Source organism: Gopherus flavomarginatus, chromosome 20 (assembly GCF_025201925.1).
Source record: "Gopherus flavomarginatus isolate rGopFla2 chromosome 20, rGopFla2.mat.asm, whole genome shotgun sequence".
Classification (NCBI taxonomy): Eukaryota; Metazoa; Chordata; order Testudines; family Testudinidae; genus Gopherus; species Gopherus flavomarginatus.
In genome coordinates, this window is record NC_066636.1 from 275,043 (window position 1) to 291,071 (window position 16,029).

At 61.5% G+C, this 16,029-nt stretch overlaps 1 protein-coding gene across 2 annotated transcripts; it reads right to left on the reverse strand.

The window, feature by feature from the left end:
• Positions 1–6,353: 6,353 nt before the first annotated feature.
• Positions 6,354–12,090, reverse strand: CBLC (Cbl proto-oncogene C). 2 transcript variants are annotated; one of them, XM_050930836.1, is made up of 11 exons: positions 11,644–12,090; positions 10,640–10,786; positions 10,237–10,393; positions 9,641–9,762; positions 8,860–8,997; positions 8,368–8,455; positions 8,126–8,257; positions 7,585–7,752; positions 7,305–7,408; positions 6,973–7,150; positions 6,354–6,663 (listed from the first exon to the last, which is right to left on the reverse strand). In XM_050930836.1, exons 1-11 carry the CDS (start codon positions 11,988–11,990, stop codon positions 6,589–6,591), a joined length of 1,656 nt encoding a protein of 551 aa, XP_050786793.1. In that variant the 5' UTR covers positions 11,991–12,090; the 3' UTR covers positions 6,354–6,588. The 2 variants fall into 2 exon arrangements, with proteins under 2 accessions (XP_050786793.1, XP_050786795.1); XM_050930838.1 differs by having other exon boundaries at positions 6,571–6,663; positions 7,305–7,412.
• Between the last annotated feature and the right edge of the window lie 3,939 nt (positions 12,091–16,029).

Below are 16,029 nucleotides of genomic sequence, written 5' to 3' on the forward strand. Positions count from 1 at the left end.
TTCTCCCCATCCCCTGTGGCTGGTCTGTCTAGTCCCTGAGCCCCCCACATAGGGTGAGCAGCAAGCAAGGCGGGGAAGGGGGTCATAGGCAGCTATGTAAGACAAAGCCCCGAATATCAGGACAGCTGGTCACCCTACCCCCCTGCAGCTCCAGCGCCCCCCCCACCATTGTTCTGCCTGTTGCCTGCTGCCCCCCCCACTTTACACTGAGGCTAGGTATTAAAGATTGTAACGCCTCCCCCCACCTGGCTCCTGTCTGTACCGTGCTTCCTTTCCTGCCCCTGACCCCCCACCAGCCCGGTGCTGGGCCCCTTTGAACTCCCTGTGCTTGGGGGGTTGTGTAAACAGAGGATGCCTCTGCCCCCACCCCCTTATCCTAGCTCCTGCTGGGAAGCTGCTCCTGGGCCAATGAGGGGGATTTCCCAAGGAGGGGGGATTTGGGGGGGGATTTTAGGCTCTGGGTCTCATGGGTGCTGGGGGGTTGTTTGCAGTTGCAGAACCGGTGAAAAGCGACACCATTTAAACCAGTGCACAGGACGTGGGAACGGTGCGAGGCCAGCAACGCAGGAGTGAGACTGGCACGAAATGAGTGGGAACGGCATGAGGGGGGCATGAGGGGAGTGGGCTTGTGGGGGGGGGGGCAGGGGAGTGGGAATGGCCTGAGGCAGGTGCAAGGACATGCCAATACACACCCCACTACAAACCTGTGCTAACCTCTGCATGGATGCAGGGCGCATGTAAACTTGCTGCCATTGTTTAGACCAGCACCATCTAGCATGAGCCAAGGGGGGGGGCAATGGCTGTTGGCAGGGGGGACGTGGCCCTTCTTGTAGCCCTGCTGGGCAGGTTTGCAGCCCCCCACCCTGGTGCAGTGGGGCCCCTGAGGGCTGAGAGATGCCTGGGTCAGGAGGACAGAAGGCTGCAGGTTGGGCTGTGGCCAAAGCCAGTCAGCTAATCTGGGCAGGGAGTGTGGCGTGCGCCAGGGGCTTTCCACCTTGCGTGCGTGTGTGCTGGAAGGAGGCTGGCTAAGGGGCGCCTGTGAGATTTTGTCCTGTACAAGTCCCTGTTTTCCTGGCAGAGGGGCTGGAAAAGGCATTTCCTCCCCAACCCCTGTCCTACGGCAACCTCAGCAGCTACATGCAGGGACCAGGCAGCACCATCTGGGCTGGGCTTTCTCCCCACTGGTACAGCCAGGGAGAGAACCCAGGAGTCCTGGCTCCCAGCTCCCCTGCTCTAACCCACTAGACCCCACTCCCCTCCCCGAGCCCCGATAGAACCCAGGAGTCCTGGCTCCCAACACCCCCTCCCCTGGTCTAACCACTAGGCCCAGCCCCTCTTGGCATGTGTGTGTCTGATCTGTGCTGCAGCCCCTAGGGCTGACCTTTCTGTGCCCAGGTCCCCCTCCCCACAGGCAGTTGTCCCCCTGCTGCGACTGGCACTAAAAGTCAGTGAGGCAGGGCTGGCTGATGCCAGCTGCACACCCAGCTTCACCTGTCCTGGGGGCCCCAAGGAACTAGTGGGAGGGAGTTGCCAACTGCTGAGGGGGCAGCTGGGCCAATCTAGTTTCTGTCCCACACGCCTGTGCCCTCGTTCTGTGCAAGGCGCTGGCCCTGGGCTATGCAGCACCCAGCGCGACGGGGGGCTCCGATCTCGGCCAAGGCGGGGGCAGGAGGTCTGCGAAGCCGGTCTCGGGCTTTGGATAACTGGGCTCCTGAGTGGTCACCCCCTAGTCTGACAGCTCAGGGGGCGAAGTGCATGGGGCAGGGCACTAGGCATCCTGCTGGAGCCAGGCACCTGAGCGCCTGGGTTATTTTTGATGCAGCCCAGTTCCCCCGACCCCCAGCTGCTGCCCAGCCTGCGAGCCTGGCCCCCTTGGGGCACCAATGTCATGGGTTAGCTGGGAGGCAGGGGGATGTGGGGAATGCAGAGGAGGCTTCACCCAGCCGCATCCTCCCACGGCAGAGAAGGAAATTAAAGCATTAAGCTGCCAGTTAGTGCCGCATCAGCACAACAGGCTTGGAGCGGCCAGCACAGCTGGGGAGCAGCACTGGAAAAAGCATCAGGACTCCTGGGTTCTGTTTTACCTGCCCATCTTCAAGAGGGGAGTGGAGGCCTGAGAGCCAGGACTCCTGGGTTCTCTCCCCACCTCTGGGAGAGGAGTGGGGGCTGGTGGATTAGAGCAGGAGGGGCTGGGAGGCAGGTAGGGTGACCACATGTCTGGATTTTGTTGTGACAGTCCTGATTTTTGGGTCTTTTTCTTACATAGGCTCCTATTACCCTCCCACCCCCATCCCAATTTTTCACATTTTCTGTCTGGTCACCCTAAAGCCAGGAATCCTGGATTCTTGCCCCAGCCCGGGGAGGGGAGTGGGGGCTGCTGGGATAGAGCAGGGGGGCTGGAAGCCAGAACTCCTGGATTCTCTCCCTGGCTCTGGGAGGGGAGTGGGGACTAGTGGGTTAGAGCAGGGGGGGCTGAGAGCCAGGACTCCTGGGTTTAACACCCCCTCCCAGGAGGGGAGTGGGCTGAAGTTGTTTAGTGGGGGTGGAAGGAGGGGGGAGAGGCTGCTCATTTCCTTGTGCTGGCTCAGTGATTGCCCTTCGACCTCGTGTGGCTCCGGATGCAGCCGCCACAAATGGGCCTGGATTGTCGCCTGTGCCAGCCAGTCTCCACCTGGAGGAACAGGGGACAGGACAGCCCCTGTGCCTGGAAGGGGGGGCCCTGCAGAGGAGGCAGGAACAGGCACCCAAAGCCCAGAGTGGGCGGGAATTCCCCATAAAAATTCTGTAACCTCATGCCACGCGCCATTGGCAGCAACAGGGGCCAGGTCAGTAACTAGGGCTCCTCTTATCCATCCAGCACAGACCCAGCTCAAGCCCCCAGCCAGGAACCTAGGACATGGACACACCCCACTGGCAGCGCTGCGGCCGCACGTTTCCTCACATGCACAACAAAGAACTTCCATTCAAAAGTGCCGGGACCCCAGCGTTAGGGAAAACTCCACACCTGCGGGTGAAAAGCAGGCGTCACTACACAAACTCAGTCCCGCAGTGTGTTGGGCAGGGTCCTGTGCCTCAGTTTCCCACCTTGTGGTGGGTAAGGCTGATGAACGTTTGCCCCTTTAACACGTCACTCCCCCCCAACACACACACACACACTCACCACTGCTGTCCTTGGCTAGCGGAGAAACCCAGAGGTCAGGGGGGTGTTCACAGGGGTGCACCTGTGATCCCAGAAAGCGGGAGGCATCACACAGTGTCTCTGGTCGCTGTGCACCTCCTCACCCACCTGTTTGCAACTCCCTCTGCTGCATTTCCCTGCTGCCGGGGTGCTCATGGCCTCTGCGATGCCACGTTCAGAGGGTGTACCGTTGATCCCAGGTCTGCAGGGATTTCAGCTCAGCGCCCACACCGGCTGGCAGGAACCTTACTGCCAGCACAACCTGGGCATCGGCCTTTGTGTCAGCGCTGGCCGCACACCAGGGCTAATCCCTACCTGTCCGACCCCAGGCCTGGTCAGCGTCAGCGACTCACCTCTAGCAATCGCCAGCCAGAAACAACAGATCTCCATGGCCTCTAGCCAGCTCTGGCCTTGGGACACCAGCGAGGAGAAACTCAAACCACCTAGACAGCTTTAGCCAGGCCACTATCCCTGCCCCCAACCCCGCCGACTAGTGAGTGGGGCTCAGACTAGAGCAGTGGTCCCCAAACAGCCCCTTACCTGTAATGTAATCTGCCTATGCTCCCCTAGGAGCCAGGGCTGGGGGGCTGAGGCCTCGGCAGGGGGTGGGGCCTGAGCACAGCTGGGTGGCTCCCCTTCTCTGACTCCTGTGGAGGCTGGCCCTGGCCCTGCTGTGCCCATTGAATGTTCCTCCGCACCCCCTAGGTGGGCACGCCCCACAGTTGGGGACCATTGATCTAGGGTGACCCCTTCCCCACAGTCGGGCAGGCTAAGCACAGGTCTGCTGCTCTGTGCTGTACAATCAGGATAACACCATGCCATGACCCTGGCACAGCCTCCTAGTGGGACTTTTCCCACTCTGTTGATACTCACACCTTGCCAGCTGTTGGGATTGGGCCACATCCACCCTCGTTAGCACTGACCCCCACTTGGTAAGGCAATGCCCATCTGTTCATGTGCTGTGTATTCATACCTGCCTACTGAATTTTTCACTCTATGCATCTGATGAAGTGGGTTTTAGCCCACGAAAGCTTCTGCCCAAATAAATGTGTTAGTCTCTAAGGTGCCACAAGGGCTCCTTGTTGTTGTTGCTGCTACAGATTAACATGGCTCCACTCTGAAACACAGCGCGACTTGTAACCTGCAAGACCCTTTGGCCAACGTGTGGGCTCACCAGGCAGAGCCAGCGTCAGTGCAAACATGGGTAGGGCCTGACCCTGCTCCCCCAGCTAGGGGCGAGCTCATCCAGCCCCTGCTGACAAGTCCATGAGACACCCAGCATCCCCTCCCCACCCCCACAGGGTACCCACCTAGTATTTCCCCCCCAATCCCAGCACAGGGCACATGCCCCACCAGCTGGCCTGGCTCCCTCACCAATATACAGCACAGACACCCCCACACTGCAGCCCCCCGGCATAGAGCCAAAGCAACCTGTGGGAACGGCGGGAGATGGGGGTATGGGCACGTGGGCACAGGGCTGGCTAATGAGCCAGGTAGGTTTAATGGGCTGCCAGGAGGCTGCCGTCAGCAACAAACAGAGCAAAGTCATTAACAGGCTCATAAACCCAGTCAAGCACCAGCCCCACAAAACTGGAGCAGGGGGAGCGCTGTGGGTCGGGAGTGAGGGGCACTGGCAGAGCTGCAGGGGGAGCCCAGGGCTGGGCTAGCAGGGGGCTGCGGGTCAGGAGTGAGGGGCACCGGCCAGAGCTGTGGGAGGGGAGCCCAGGCTTGGTCACTCATTGCTTTACCACTCCCACCCCCCAACAATGTTACCTCCCCCACAATCAATGGGTTGGCCCAGTTGCTTCCTGCCAACCCCAGGGAAACAGCCTCCTGCTGCCCTGGGGACCCCCCTGCCCCGCTTATAGCAATGGGGAGGCTTGCTCTGGATGAACCATCCAGGCTCCCTGCAAAAACCTCCCCCTTCCTCCTGAGGCTCCTTCACAGCTCCTAAGGGGGGCACAAGGGGATGGGCTCTGCTCTCCCCAGCCAGGGCGTGGGTGAGGTGGGGGAAATGGAGAGCGGCTGCAGCTATAAATGCTGATGAAATCTGGGGCTCCCAGTGGGGGAGAGAAGGGGGGGAGGGAGAGCAGAATGGAGAGATGCTGCAGGGGGAAGAGAGAAGTATATTGGGGAACAGCAGTGGCTGGGTTGTTCCTTTCAGGGTGCAGCTTCCTCCCAGCTGCTCTGAGTAGGATGGGGGGACCCAGCTGAGGCTGCTCTGGGGAAGCTGGGGAGGGGGCTGACTGATAAATGGGGCTTGAGGGGTATGCTGTGGGAAACGGGGGTGGGGCAGAGCATGGACCAGTCCCTCCAAGCAAGTCAGAGAGGGGCTGAGCCTGGGTAGGGGGTGAACCCTCATGGGGGAGGGGGAAGAAAAGTGAGGGTCTTAGCCCCATAGCTCTGGCCCTAGGGTCCCATGGCACACACACACCCCAGCCCTGCAGGGACCCATCCTCCAGCAGTTGGGTTCTCCCCACTTCTGCCTCCCCAAATCTCCCACCTGCAACCCAGAATCCTCCATCTGTGCCCCACAGGGGCCCCTCCCCGACCTAGCCTCCAGCTCCACTGCTCATTGATCAAGCTGTTCCTGGAACTGAGATGGGTTCACATCCCAGGGGGGTGGGTCCCTGCTTGGGGGCAGGGCTGGGAGCTCAGAAGGGGCCAGCTCCCCATGGGCCCAGCTGCACCCGCCTTCACCCCTCCTCAGCTGCTCAACGCCCCCTGCCTTGCACAGCGATGCCCCTATCCCCAGCTGCTGTGCATGGCCCCTGCTCCCCCTCAAGGAGAGGGCGTCACCTGCCTTCCCTCCCCCTGTTCTAGGGCCACCCCCAGATGTGGAGCCCCAAGGTTAACCCCCTCCTGCAGAGGGGCAGTAGCACGGGGCCACATGGGGGGCTGGGGCAGAGGTTGGTGCGGGGGAGCCATGGGGAAGGAGGGGGAGGGTTGAAAGGGCAGAGAGGGGTCGGGGGTCTGCAGGGTCTGTCTGTCTGTCCCTCGCCCTGCAGCTGGTCTGCCATGGGGTGTTGGTGACACCTGGTGGCCGCACTGGCATCACACCTCAGCCGTTTCCCCCCATATTCCTGGGGAGGGCTGTGGCGCAGATAGGGGGGCTGGGGGGCAGACAGACCCAGAGGGGACAGATGGATGGGCCATCCCGTCCTTTCACCCGTTTTATTGCTTCTCTTTGAGTTACAGGAATCCAGACACCCTCAATTAAACAACTCCCCAGCCCCCACCCCGGTGCCGCTGAATCCCCCCAGCCTCGGATCCCACAAGCATCATGGCTTTCTGGGGTCTGGCTGGTCTCTGGGTCATCGGTCGGGGGGTCTCTGTGCGGTGCTGACTGGGGGCTGGGACTCAGCCGTCCATAGGGGGCCATGGGTTGAGGCCCCAGGGTCAGTACAGGGTCACCCCTCCCCCTCGCTGGCCGTGGGTCCTGGGGCGGTCTGCAAGGGTCTGGTTGGGAGTCCTGGGGAGGTGACCTAGAATGAGAGAGAGACACACACGTCAGGGACAGACAGATGGACAGTGAGGGGGGTCAGTGCGGGAACCAGCGGGCTGGAGCAAGTGGTGGGGGGCCTGCGGGGCAGTAGGACAGACTCACCCTGGCTGTGCTGTGCGGGGAGCTGAGCTGGAGTTACCCGGACTCCTGGGTTCTCTGGTCACCTGAGTCAGTGGGCTTGAAGATAGAGCTGTGGTTCGAGGAAGGGAGAAAGGAAGCTGTCCCACCCCCTTCCCCTTTCCCATCCCTCTGCCTCCCATGTCCATCTGTCCCCCCCCCCATGACTCACTGTGTCTCCGGTGCTGTCAACCCCCCCTGCTGTCCCCCCGTCAGCTGGGCTCCTCAGGCCCCTGGGAGAGGGGTGGGGCAGGGGCCCCCCGGGGCCTGGGGTGGGGGGGCAGTGGCCGATGCCGGATCCAGTCACTGGGGTTCTGGCTGGGGTGGCCCAAGGGGGGCAGTGGGAGGTCCTGGAGATAGAGGGGGACACGGTTACACTAGAGGGGAGGCACCTTGCACACTCACTCTCGCACACTCACCCATATTCCCTTGCCCACCGTTGCACTGGCTTGCCCATGGCCCTTGTGCGTTCACTCCGGTTGCCTCCCAGCCAGCGTCGCTCACCTGGGGTGTGGGGTCCGGGTCCCTGGGCTGGAGCAGATCCAGCCGGGGGGGAACAGGAGGACCAGGCACCTCAGGGTCCAGGCAGGGGGGGAATGCAGGATGCCCTGCCTGTGGGTGGGAGACAGAAGTGAGGGTCGCTCCAGCTCTTCCTCCATCCCCTACATCCCCCTTCTGTCTCTCTGCCCCCTCCCCACCCCTGCTCCATGCCTCCCATCTTCCCTCCCCCCATCCCCTGCCTCCCGCTGCCCCTCTCACCCCCCTGGTATCCCCAGCCCCCCACCTTCCTCAGGGCTGCCAGCTCCCGCAGCACCGACTCCACATCCTCCAGGTGGTCGTCATCCTCATCGGGAGCCGCCCCCGCCCCCTGCACACCGACGGGGTCGATGCGAATCTCCTCGTGCCCCTGGATCTCCCGGCGGCAGAAGGGGCAGGTCGGGGCCTGCACTTGCTGGAAGGAGACGGGGGTGTCAGGGGCAGAGGGTGGGGGGCTGGGGTCAGGGGTCACAGGCCTGGCCGGCTTTCACAACTGCCAGGCTCCCAGGCACCCCGCAATGGGGCTGGGGTCCCAGCGACCGGCCGGGGGCTCAGGCACAGCAGGGTCAGAGGTCAGGGGTGATACGGTGGGGTAGGGGTCAGAGGTCAGGCTGACCATCCTGATTCTCATGCAGTCACCACACTGCAGGGTCAGGGGTCAGAGGTCAGATTCACCTGTCAGGTGTTCAGGCAGTCCCTGCCCAGCAGGGGTCAGAGGTCAGACTCACCTGCCAGGCAGTCGGGCAGTCCCTGCCCAGCAGGGGTCAGGAGTCAGAGGTCAGACTCACCTGCCAGGCGTTCAGGCAGTCCCTGCACAGCAGGTGCCCACATGGCTGGAGCCGAACGTCCTTGTCGTTCTCGGCGCAGATTTTACAGAGCTGGAAGGTGGATCCCATCTGGGAGTAGAGCTGGGCTTGGTCCTAGGGGAGAAGGAGGGTGAGGCTGGGCTTGGCTCAGGGGGCTGGGAGGACACCAGGACAGGGGGCTCGGGGTGGGGGCAAGGTTGGGGTGAAGCAGCCCCGGTACTGACCGGTGAGACCTCGATCCGGCTCTGAGCCGTCGATTCTGTCAGCTCCGTCAGGTCCGGATTCACGTTCTTCCCATCTGGATACAGGTAACTGGGAGGGCGGAAACTGTCAGAACCAGCCTGGTCTGACCAGAACCCCCACAGATCCACACCAGGACCCAGTGGGTCGGAATCAATGCTCTCTAAATCCGAGTAACCTGAGCCCAACCGACACAGAATGAAACCCACACGGCCCTGACTAGAACCAACCTTGGCCAGAGCCGACTCCAACCAACCCAACTCAGCCCAGCCAGAACTGACCCACCAAATTCAGACCCATCCTGCCCGATGCAGAAACAATGACCCGGGCCCAAGTTCCAGACCACACCAGACTCCGGGCACATAACTGGATTCTGCCCCCCAGGTCCCTGCGCTGATCTGCCCAGCAGGGCCCTGAGCTGTGCCTCACTCCGTCACACCCTCGGCCACCCCACTCCCTGCCAGACCCCCACTCACAAGCCCTCCTTGTGCCCCTCGATCAGAGCCTGGAAGAGGGGTCTGTCCTGGGGGATGGTCTGCAGGATGCTCCCGTCCTGGCTCACGTAGCCGATGGCCCACTGCCCCAGCCGCGTGCAGCTGAGCCGAAACACATAGCTGGGGGGAAAATTGGGTCAGTGGCAGGGGGTGATCCCAAAGCCTCAGGGGGGCACAAGTGGGTAGAGGCTGCAGAGAGTGGAGTGGGGGCCAGCAGGGGGCGCTCTCCCCTGGCAGTCAGTGCTGGCCCCAATGGGCACTAGGGGGTCTGGACTGCAGGGAGTGGGGTGGGGGCCAGCTGGAGGCGCTCTCCCCCGGCAGTCAGTCCTGGCCCCAATGGGCACTAGGGGGTCTGGGCTGCAGGGAGTGGTACAGGGGGTCAGTGGGACTCGCTTTCCCCCAGCAGTCAGTGCTGGCCCTAATGGGCACTAGGGGGTCTGGGCTGTAGGGAGTGGGGCAGGGACTAGCAAGGGGTGCTCTCTCCCGGCAGTCAGTGCTGGCACCAGAGCAGCACTAGGGGGTCTGGGCTGCAGGGAGTGGGGTGGGGGTCAGCGGGGGGCGCTCTCCTCCGGCAGTCAGTCCTGGCCCCAATGGGCACTAGGAGGTCTGGGCTGCAGGGAATGGGGCAGGGGGTCAGTGGGGGGAGTGCTGTCCCCTGGCAATTAGTGCTGGCCCCAATGGGCACTAGGGGGTCTGGGCTGCAGGGAGTGGGGCAGGGACCAGCAGGGGGCACTCCCCACTCCCCCTGCCCAGGGGTCCCTACCTGCCCGGCTTGTTGGAGTAGGTTTGCAGCCGCGCCCTCACTTCGTCGTAGGTCAGGAAGGCCACGTAGCCCGGGTGCGTCACTGCCAGGTGCGTCCAGTTCTTCAGTAGTGTGGGCCAGGGCTGCAGGGGCACAAGGGTCACGCTGGATGCTGAGGTCTTGCACACACACACCCCCTCGAGACCCCCATTGCCTTTCTGTGCTGCCAGGGGGCACCTCCCCTATCCCATCTGCCCTGCGTCTCTCCCCTCACCCCCACCCAGCTGCAGCTCTGCTGCTGCTGAGCCGGAAACCCCCCCGCCCACGGGTCAGCTCAGCTTGAGCGGGGATAGACACGCCACATCCTGCTGGGGATCAAGGCCAGCGCCTGGGCCCTGCTCGAAGGTGGGTGGGGGCAGAGACTAGAGCGAAGCCAGCTGGAGAGGCATTGGCCACAGCAGCTGCCCCCGCTCTCCGCAATCTGGGCCCATGAGGGGAGGATGTGCTGGGGAGGGGAAGGATGGAGGGAGCAGGTGTGCGGGTGATGACTACCCCTCCTAGCCCTCATCTCCACAGCTTGGCCCCCCATGTCCAGCCCTGCCTCCCCCCACCTGTACCTGGAAGAGGCGAGTGAAGATGTCGAACTCAAAGATGGACACGTGGTCGCTGCAGGTCAGGTCCATGGTGGCTCTCAGGGCTGCCGCCATGGGGCCGGGCACCATGGGGTGAACCCGCTGCAGCCCCGCCTGGAACTCGCTCCACGACACCAGGCTCCTGTGGGGGCAAGGGGCAGTGAGGGGGATGAGCCCATGGGGCTGATGGGGGATTGGAAGTAGCAGGTTGGGAGACCCTGGGGAAGAAGGGGGGTATCCAGGTGGGAGAGGTGAAGGGGATACCTGGGGGGCAAGCAGGGGGGAGGAGGACAGTGGGGCAAGGATACCAGGGAGTCCATGTTTCAGCATGGATCTGGGAGGGGAATAGTGGTGGGTAAATGGGGAATGGAGGTAACAGGGATCTCACCGTGCCCCCCATGTCCCTCTCCAGAAGGCCTTGGCGGGAGGCTGGCTGGGCTGGTACTGGTGCCCCTGGTCCTGCCCGTTGGGGATCAGTGCTCGGAGCTCCCCCAGCATGTGGCTGAAGATCAGGGACAGCTTGGTCAGCATCCTCCTGGGGGAAGAGATGGGAGCAGGGGGGAGAATGAGGTCCACTCTCCCCTCCCCCACCACAGTCAACAGGAAACACTTGGGGTGCGGCAGGATGGGAAGGGGAAAGGGGCAGTTTCTCTGCAGCATCAAAGAGGCCCAGAGACGCTGCTGGAACTGAACAACCCCAGGCTTGCGGGGGGAAGATGGACAGACACCTGCCCCATCCCACAATGTCAGTTCCAGGCACCCAGAAACAGACACTGGGAAGGAAAGATAGTTTGTACGTTGGGGAGAGGTCGGAAGTGAGAGGCACCAGCAGAGCTGGGGGGAAACCCAGGCTGGGATGCAGGGGCTGCGGATCAGGAGTGAGGGGCACCAGCAGAGCTTGGGGGGTGGGAACCCAGGCTGGGATGGGGAGGATGGACGTTGGGAGTGCGGGGAGCCAGACCCCTGGATCTGGGCGTTTTCTGTTGTTGGTTCTGTTTCTCCTTCTGCTGCGATAGGAGCTGGTTACTCAGTAACTCGGGGCTGCACCCTTTCACCAGAGTCCAACAGGTGTGGACAGCCTCTCTCTATGGGCAGGTGCCCCTCACTCCCAACCCTCAGCACCCCGCTAGCCCAGCTCTGGGGTCCCTCCCTCAGGTCTGCCATTTCCCCTCACCCTGCTATCCCAGCCCTGGGCTCCCCACATCCCTACACCTCTGCCAGTGCCCCTCACTCCTGACCCGCAGCCCCCCGCTAGCCCAGCTCTGGGCTCCCCACTTCCCTACACCTCTGCCGGTGCCCCTCACTCCCGACCTGCAGTCCCTGCTAGCCCAGCCCTGGGCTTCCCATCTCTCCCTGCCTCCTTGCCCCATGGTGCCCCCTTGGGGCCTGTACCTGGAGGCCGACCCCTCCTGGAAAATTCCAGCCGGGTCTCCCTTGAAGAGCTTGGTGGCCTGCTTGACCTTGCGCTGCAGGTTGTTGATGAAGACAGGGAAGTAGCCGGCCTCCCAGAGGCAGCTCAGGCTGGCCCCAGGCTGGCCCCGGATCAGCAGCAGGTGCTGGCGCATCTGGGGCAGCAGCTGGAGCAGGCAGGGGGGGCTGTTCCTCAGCCCCAGCCCCGGCTGCTCCACCAGCCGCTGCAACTTCTCCAGCCCCTGTAGGGCCTTGTCCAGCGAGTGCCGAGCTGCTGCACTCAGGGCGAAGGGGCCCCGCCGGGCACCTGGTCCCCCTGCAGCAGCCATGGCAGCTGGCGAAAGGCCGGAGGGGAGAGACGGTGCTTCCTGCACCCAGGGTTGGGCAGGGCGGGTCTGACCGAGAGGGAGGGAAGGAGGGAACGAAGAAAAGAACAAGACAAAGCGAGAGAAAAACATAGAGGAAGCGACACAAACAAGCAGCTTCACAAGAAGGCCACAGGCAAGGCCTTGAGCCCCCCCCCGGTCACATCCGGACAGGTCACTCCCCTCCCCCACACTGAGGAGATAGGAGGGAGCATGGGGGCGTTTTTACACACTATGCACCTGTCAGAGCAAGTGTGAACCGGCAGCTCTGGGGCATTTGGATCTAGGAGTCGGGGCACTGGCAGAGCTGGGGAGGGAGGAGCCCTGGGTAGCCAGGTGGCTGTGGGTGGGGGGTAAGGGGCACCGGCAGAGCTGGGGAGGGAGAAGCTCTGGGTAGCCAGGTGGCTGTGGGTGGGGGGTGGGGGGTGAGGGGCACCGGCAGAGCTGGGGAGGGAGGAGCCCTGGGTAGCCAGGGGACTGCGGGTCGGGGGTGAGGGGCACCAGCAGAGCTGGGGAAGGAGGAGCCCTGGGTAGCCAGGTGGCTGTGGGTGGGGGGTGAGGGGCACCGGCAGAGCTGAGGAGGGAGGAGCCATGGGTAGCCAGGGGGCTGTGGGTGGGGGGTGAGGGGCACCGGCAGAGCTGGGGAGGGAGGAGCCCTGGGTAGCCAGGGGGCTGTGGGTGGGGGGTGAGGGGCACCGGCAGAGCTGGGGAGGGAGGAGCCCTGGGTAGCCAGGGGGCTGCGGTTCGGGGGTGAGGGGCACCAGCAGAGCTGGGGGAAGCAGGGCTGGGCTGGCAGGGGGCTGCGGGTCGGGGGTGAGGGGCACCAGCAGAGCTGGGGGGGGCAGGGCTGGGTAGCCAGGGGGCTGTGGGTCGGGGGTGAGGGGCACCGGCAGAGCTGGGGAAGGAGGAGCCATGGGTAGCCAGGGGGCTGCGGGTCGGGGGTGAGGGGCACCAGCAGATCTGGGGGGGGCAGGGCTGGGCTGGCAGGGGGCTGCGGGTCGGGGGTGAGGGGCACCAGCAGAGCTGGGGGGGGCAGGGCTGGGTAGCCAGGGGGCTGCGGGTCGGGGGTGAGGGGCACTGGCTGTCAGTTCTGTCACACCCTGTGCAGCTCTCTGGGGGGGGGGGAGCAGCCGGGAACCCGCCCCGGGCCTGAACCTACCTGTAATTCCAGGTGCCGCTGACTCACCTGTGGCCTCGCCTGCCCCTGCCCCGGAGGCGAGGCTGGAACCCGCCCGCAATTCTCCCTGCGGCCACCAGGTGGCGCAGCTGCCTGGATGATCCTCGGGGAACAATTGTACCAGCCCCACGGGTCTGTCCAGCCCCACAGCGCCCCCCATCAGCCCCATAGCACCCCTCATCAGCCCCACGGGCCTGTCCAGCCCCATAGCACCCCCATTAGCCTCACAGGCCCATCCAGCCCCATAGCACCCCCCATCAGCCCCATGGGCCTGTCCAGCCCCATAGCACCCCCATTAGCCCCACGGGCCCATACAGACCCATAGCACCCCCCCATTAGCCCCACTGGCCCGTCCTGTCTCAGGTGCCCATCAGCCCTATAGCACCCCCCCATCATCCTCAGGGCCCCATCCAGCCCCACAGCACCTCCCATCCACCCCACAGGCCCATCCAGCCCCACAGCACCTCCCATCCGCCCCACAGGCCCATCCAGCCCCATAACGCCCCCAAGACTTTTTGTCAATACATTAGAAGCAAGAGGAAGACCAAGGACAGGGCAGGCCCACTGCTCAGTGAGGAGGGAGAAACAGTAACAGGAAACTTGGAAATGGCAGAGATGCTTAATGACTTCTTTGTTTCGGTCTTCACTGAGAAATCTGAAGGAATGTCTAACATAGTGAATGCTCATGGGAAGGGGGTAGGTTTAGAAGATAAAATAAAAAAGAGCAAGTTAAAAATCACTTAGAAAAGTTAGATGCCTGCAAGTCACCAGGGCCTGATGAAATGCATCCTAGAATACTCAAGGAGTTAATAGAGGAGGTATCTGAGCCTCTAGCTATTATCTTTGGAAAGTCATGGCAGACGGGGGAGATTCCAGAAGACTGGAAAAGGGCAAATATAGTGCCCATCTATAAAAAGGGAAATAAAAACAACCCAGGAAGCTACAGACCAGTTAATTTAACTTCTGTGCCAGGGAAGATAATGGAGCAAATAATTAAAGGAATCATCTGCAAACACTTGGAAGGTGGTAAGGTGATAGGGAATAGCCAGCATGGATTTGTAAAGAACAAATCGTGTCAAACCAATCTGATAGCTTTCTTTGATAGGATAACGAGTCTTGTGGATAAGGGATAAGCGGTGGATGTGCTATACCTAGATTTTAGTAAGGCATCTGATACGGTCTCGCATGATATCCTTATCGATAAACTAGGCAAATACAATTTAGATGGGGCTACTATAAGGTGGGTGCATAACTGGCTGGATAACCATACTCAGAGAGTAGTTATTAATGGCTCCTAATCCTGCTGGAAAGGTATAACAAGTGGGATTCTGCAGGGGTCTGTTTTGGGACCGGCTCTCTTCAATATCTTCATCAACGACTTAGATGTTGGCATAGAAAGTACGCTTATTAAGTTTGTGGATGATACCAAACTGGGAGGTATTGCAACTGCTTTGGAGGACAGGGTCAAAATTCAAAATGATCTGGACAAATTGGAGAAATGGTCTGAGGTAAACCAGATGAAGTTCAATAAAGACAAATGCAAAGTGCTCCACTTAGGAAGGAACAATCAGTTTCACACATACAGAATGGGAAGAGACTGTCTAGGAAGGAGTATGGAAGAAAGAGATCTAGGGGTCATAGTGGACCACAAGCTAAATGAGTCAACAGTGTGATACTGTTGCAAAAAAAGCAAACGTGATTCTGGGATGCATTAACAGGTGTGTTGTAAACAAGACACGAGAAGTCATTCTTCCGCTTTACTCTGCGCTGGTTAGGCCTCAACTGGAGTAGTGTGTCCAGTTCTGGGCACCGCATTTCAAGAAAGATGTGGAGAAATTGGAGAGGGTCCAGAGAAGAGCAACAAGAATGATGAAAGGTCTTGAGAACATGACCTATGAAGGAAGGCTGAAGGAATTGGGTTTGTTTAGTTTGGAAAAGAGAAGACTGAGAGGGGACATGATAGCAATTTTCAGGTATCTAAAAGGGTGTCATCAGGAGGAGGGAGAAAACTTGTTCACCTTAGCCTCCAGTGATAGAACAAGAAGCAATGGGCTTAAACTGCAGCAAGGGAGATTTAGGTTGGACATTAGGAAAAAGTTCCTAACTGTCAGGGTAGTTAAACACTGGAATAGATTGCCTAGGGAAGTTGTGGAATCTCCATCTCTGGAGATATTTAAGAGTAGGTTAGATAAATGTCTATTAGGGATGGTCTAGACAGTATTTGGTCCTGCCATGAGGGCAGGGGACTGGACTCGATGACCTCTCAAGGTCCCTTCCAGTCCTAGAGTCTACGAATCAGCCCCACGAGCCCGTCCAGCCCCATAGCACACCCATTAGCCCCATGGGCCCGCCCAGCCCCATAGCACCCCCCCATCAGCCCCAGGGGCCCATCCCATCCCAGGGGCCCATCCAGCCCCATAGCACCCCCCCATCAGCCCCAGGGGCCCATCCCATCCCAGGGGCCCATCCAGCCCCATAGCACCCCCACATCAGCCTCACAGGTCCATCCAGCCCCACAGCACCCCCCCCCAACAGCCCCAGGGGCCCATCCAGCTCCACAGCATCTCCCACTAGCCCCACGGGCCCATCCAGCCACATAGCGCCCCCCCAGCCCCATAGCACCCTCCATCAGCCCCACAGAGAACCCCTATCAGCCCCATGGGTCCATCCAGCCACATAGCACCCCCCTAACATCCCTAGGGCCCCATCCAACCCCACAGCACCTCCCATTAGCCCCACGGGCCTGTCCAGCCACCACCATCAGCCCCATGCACCTGTCCAGCCCCATAGCGCCCCCCCATCAGCCCCATAGTGCCCCCTAAGTCT

Bases quoted from the DNA above. Each gene is read 5' to 3' on its own strand.
- CBLC (XM_050930836.1), bottom strand. From the start codon at position 11,990: ATGGCTGCTGCAGGGGGACCAGGTGCCCGGCGGGGCCCCTTCGCCCTG. The intron at 8,456-8,859 runs GTGAGTGGGGGT...CCGCCCTCCCAG, and splicing joins GAGGGGCACAAGGAGGGCTT to TTACCTGTATCCAGATGGGA. The intron at 6,664-6,972 runs GTGAGTCATGGG...CTCTCATTCTAG, and splicing joins TTGACAGCACCGGAGACACA to GTCACCTCCCCAGGACTCCC.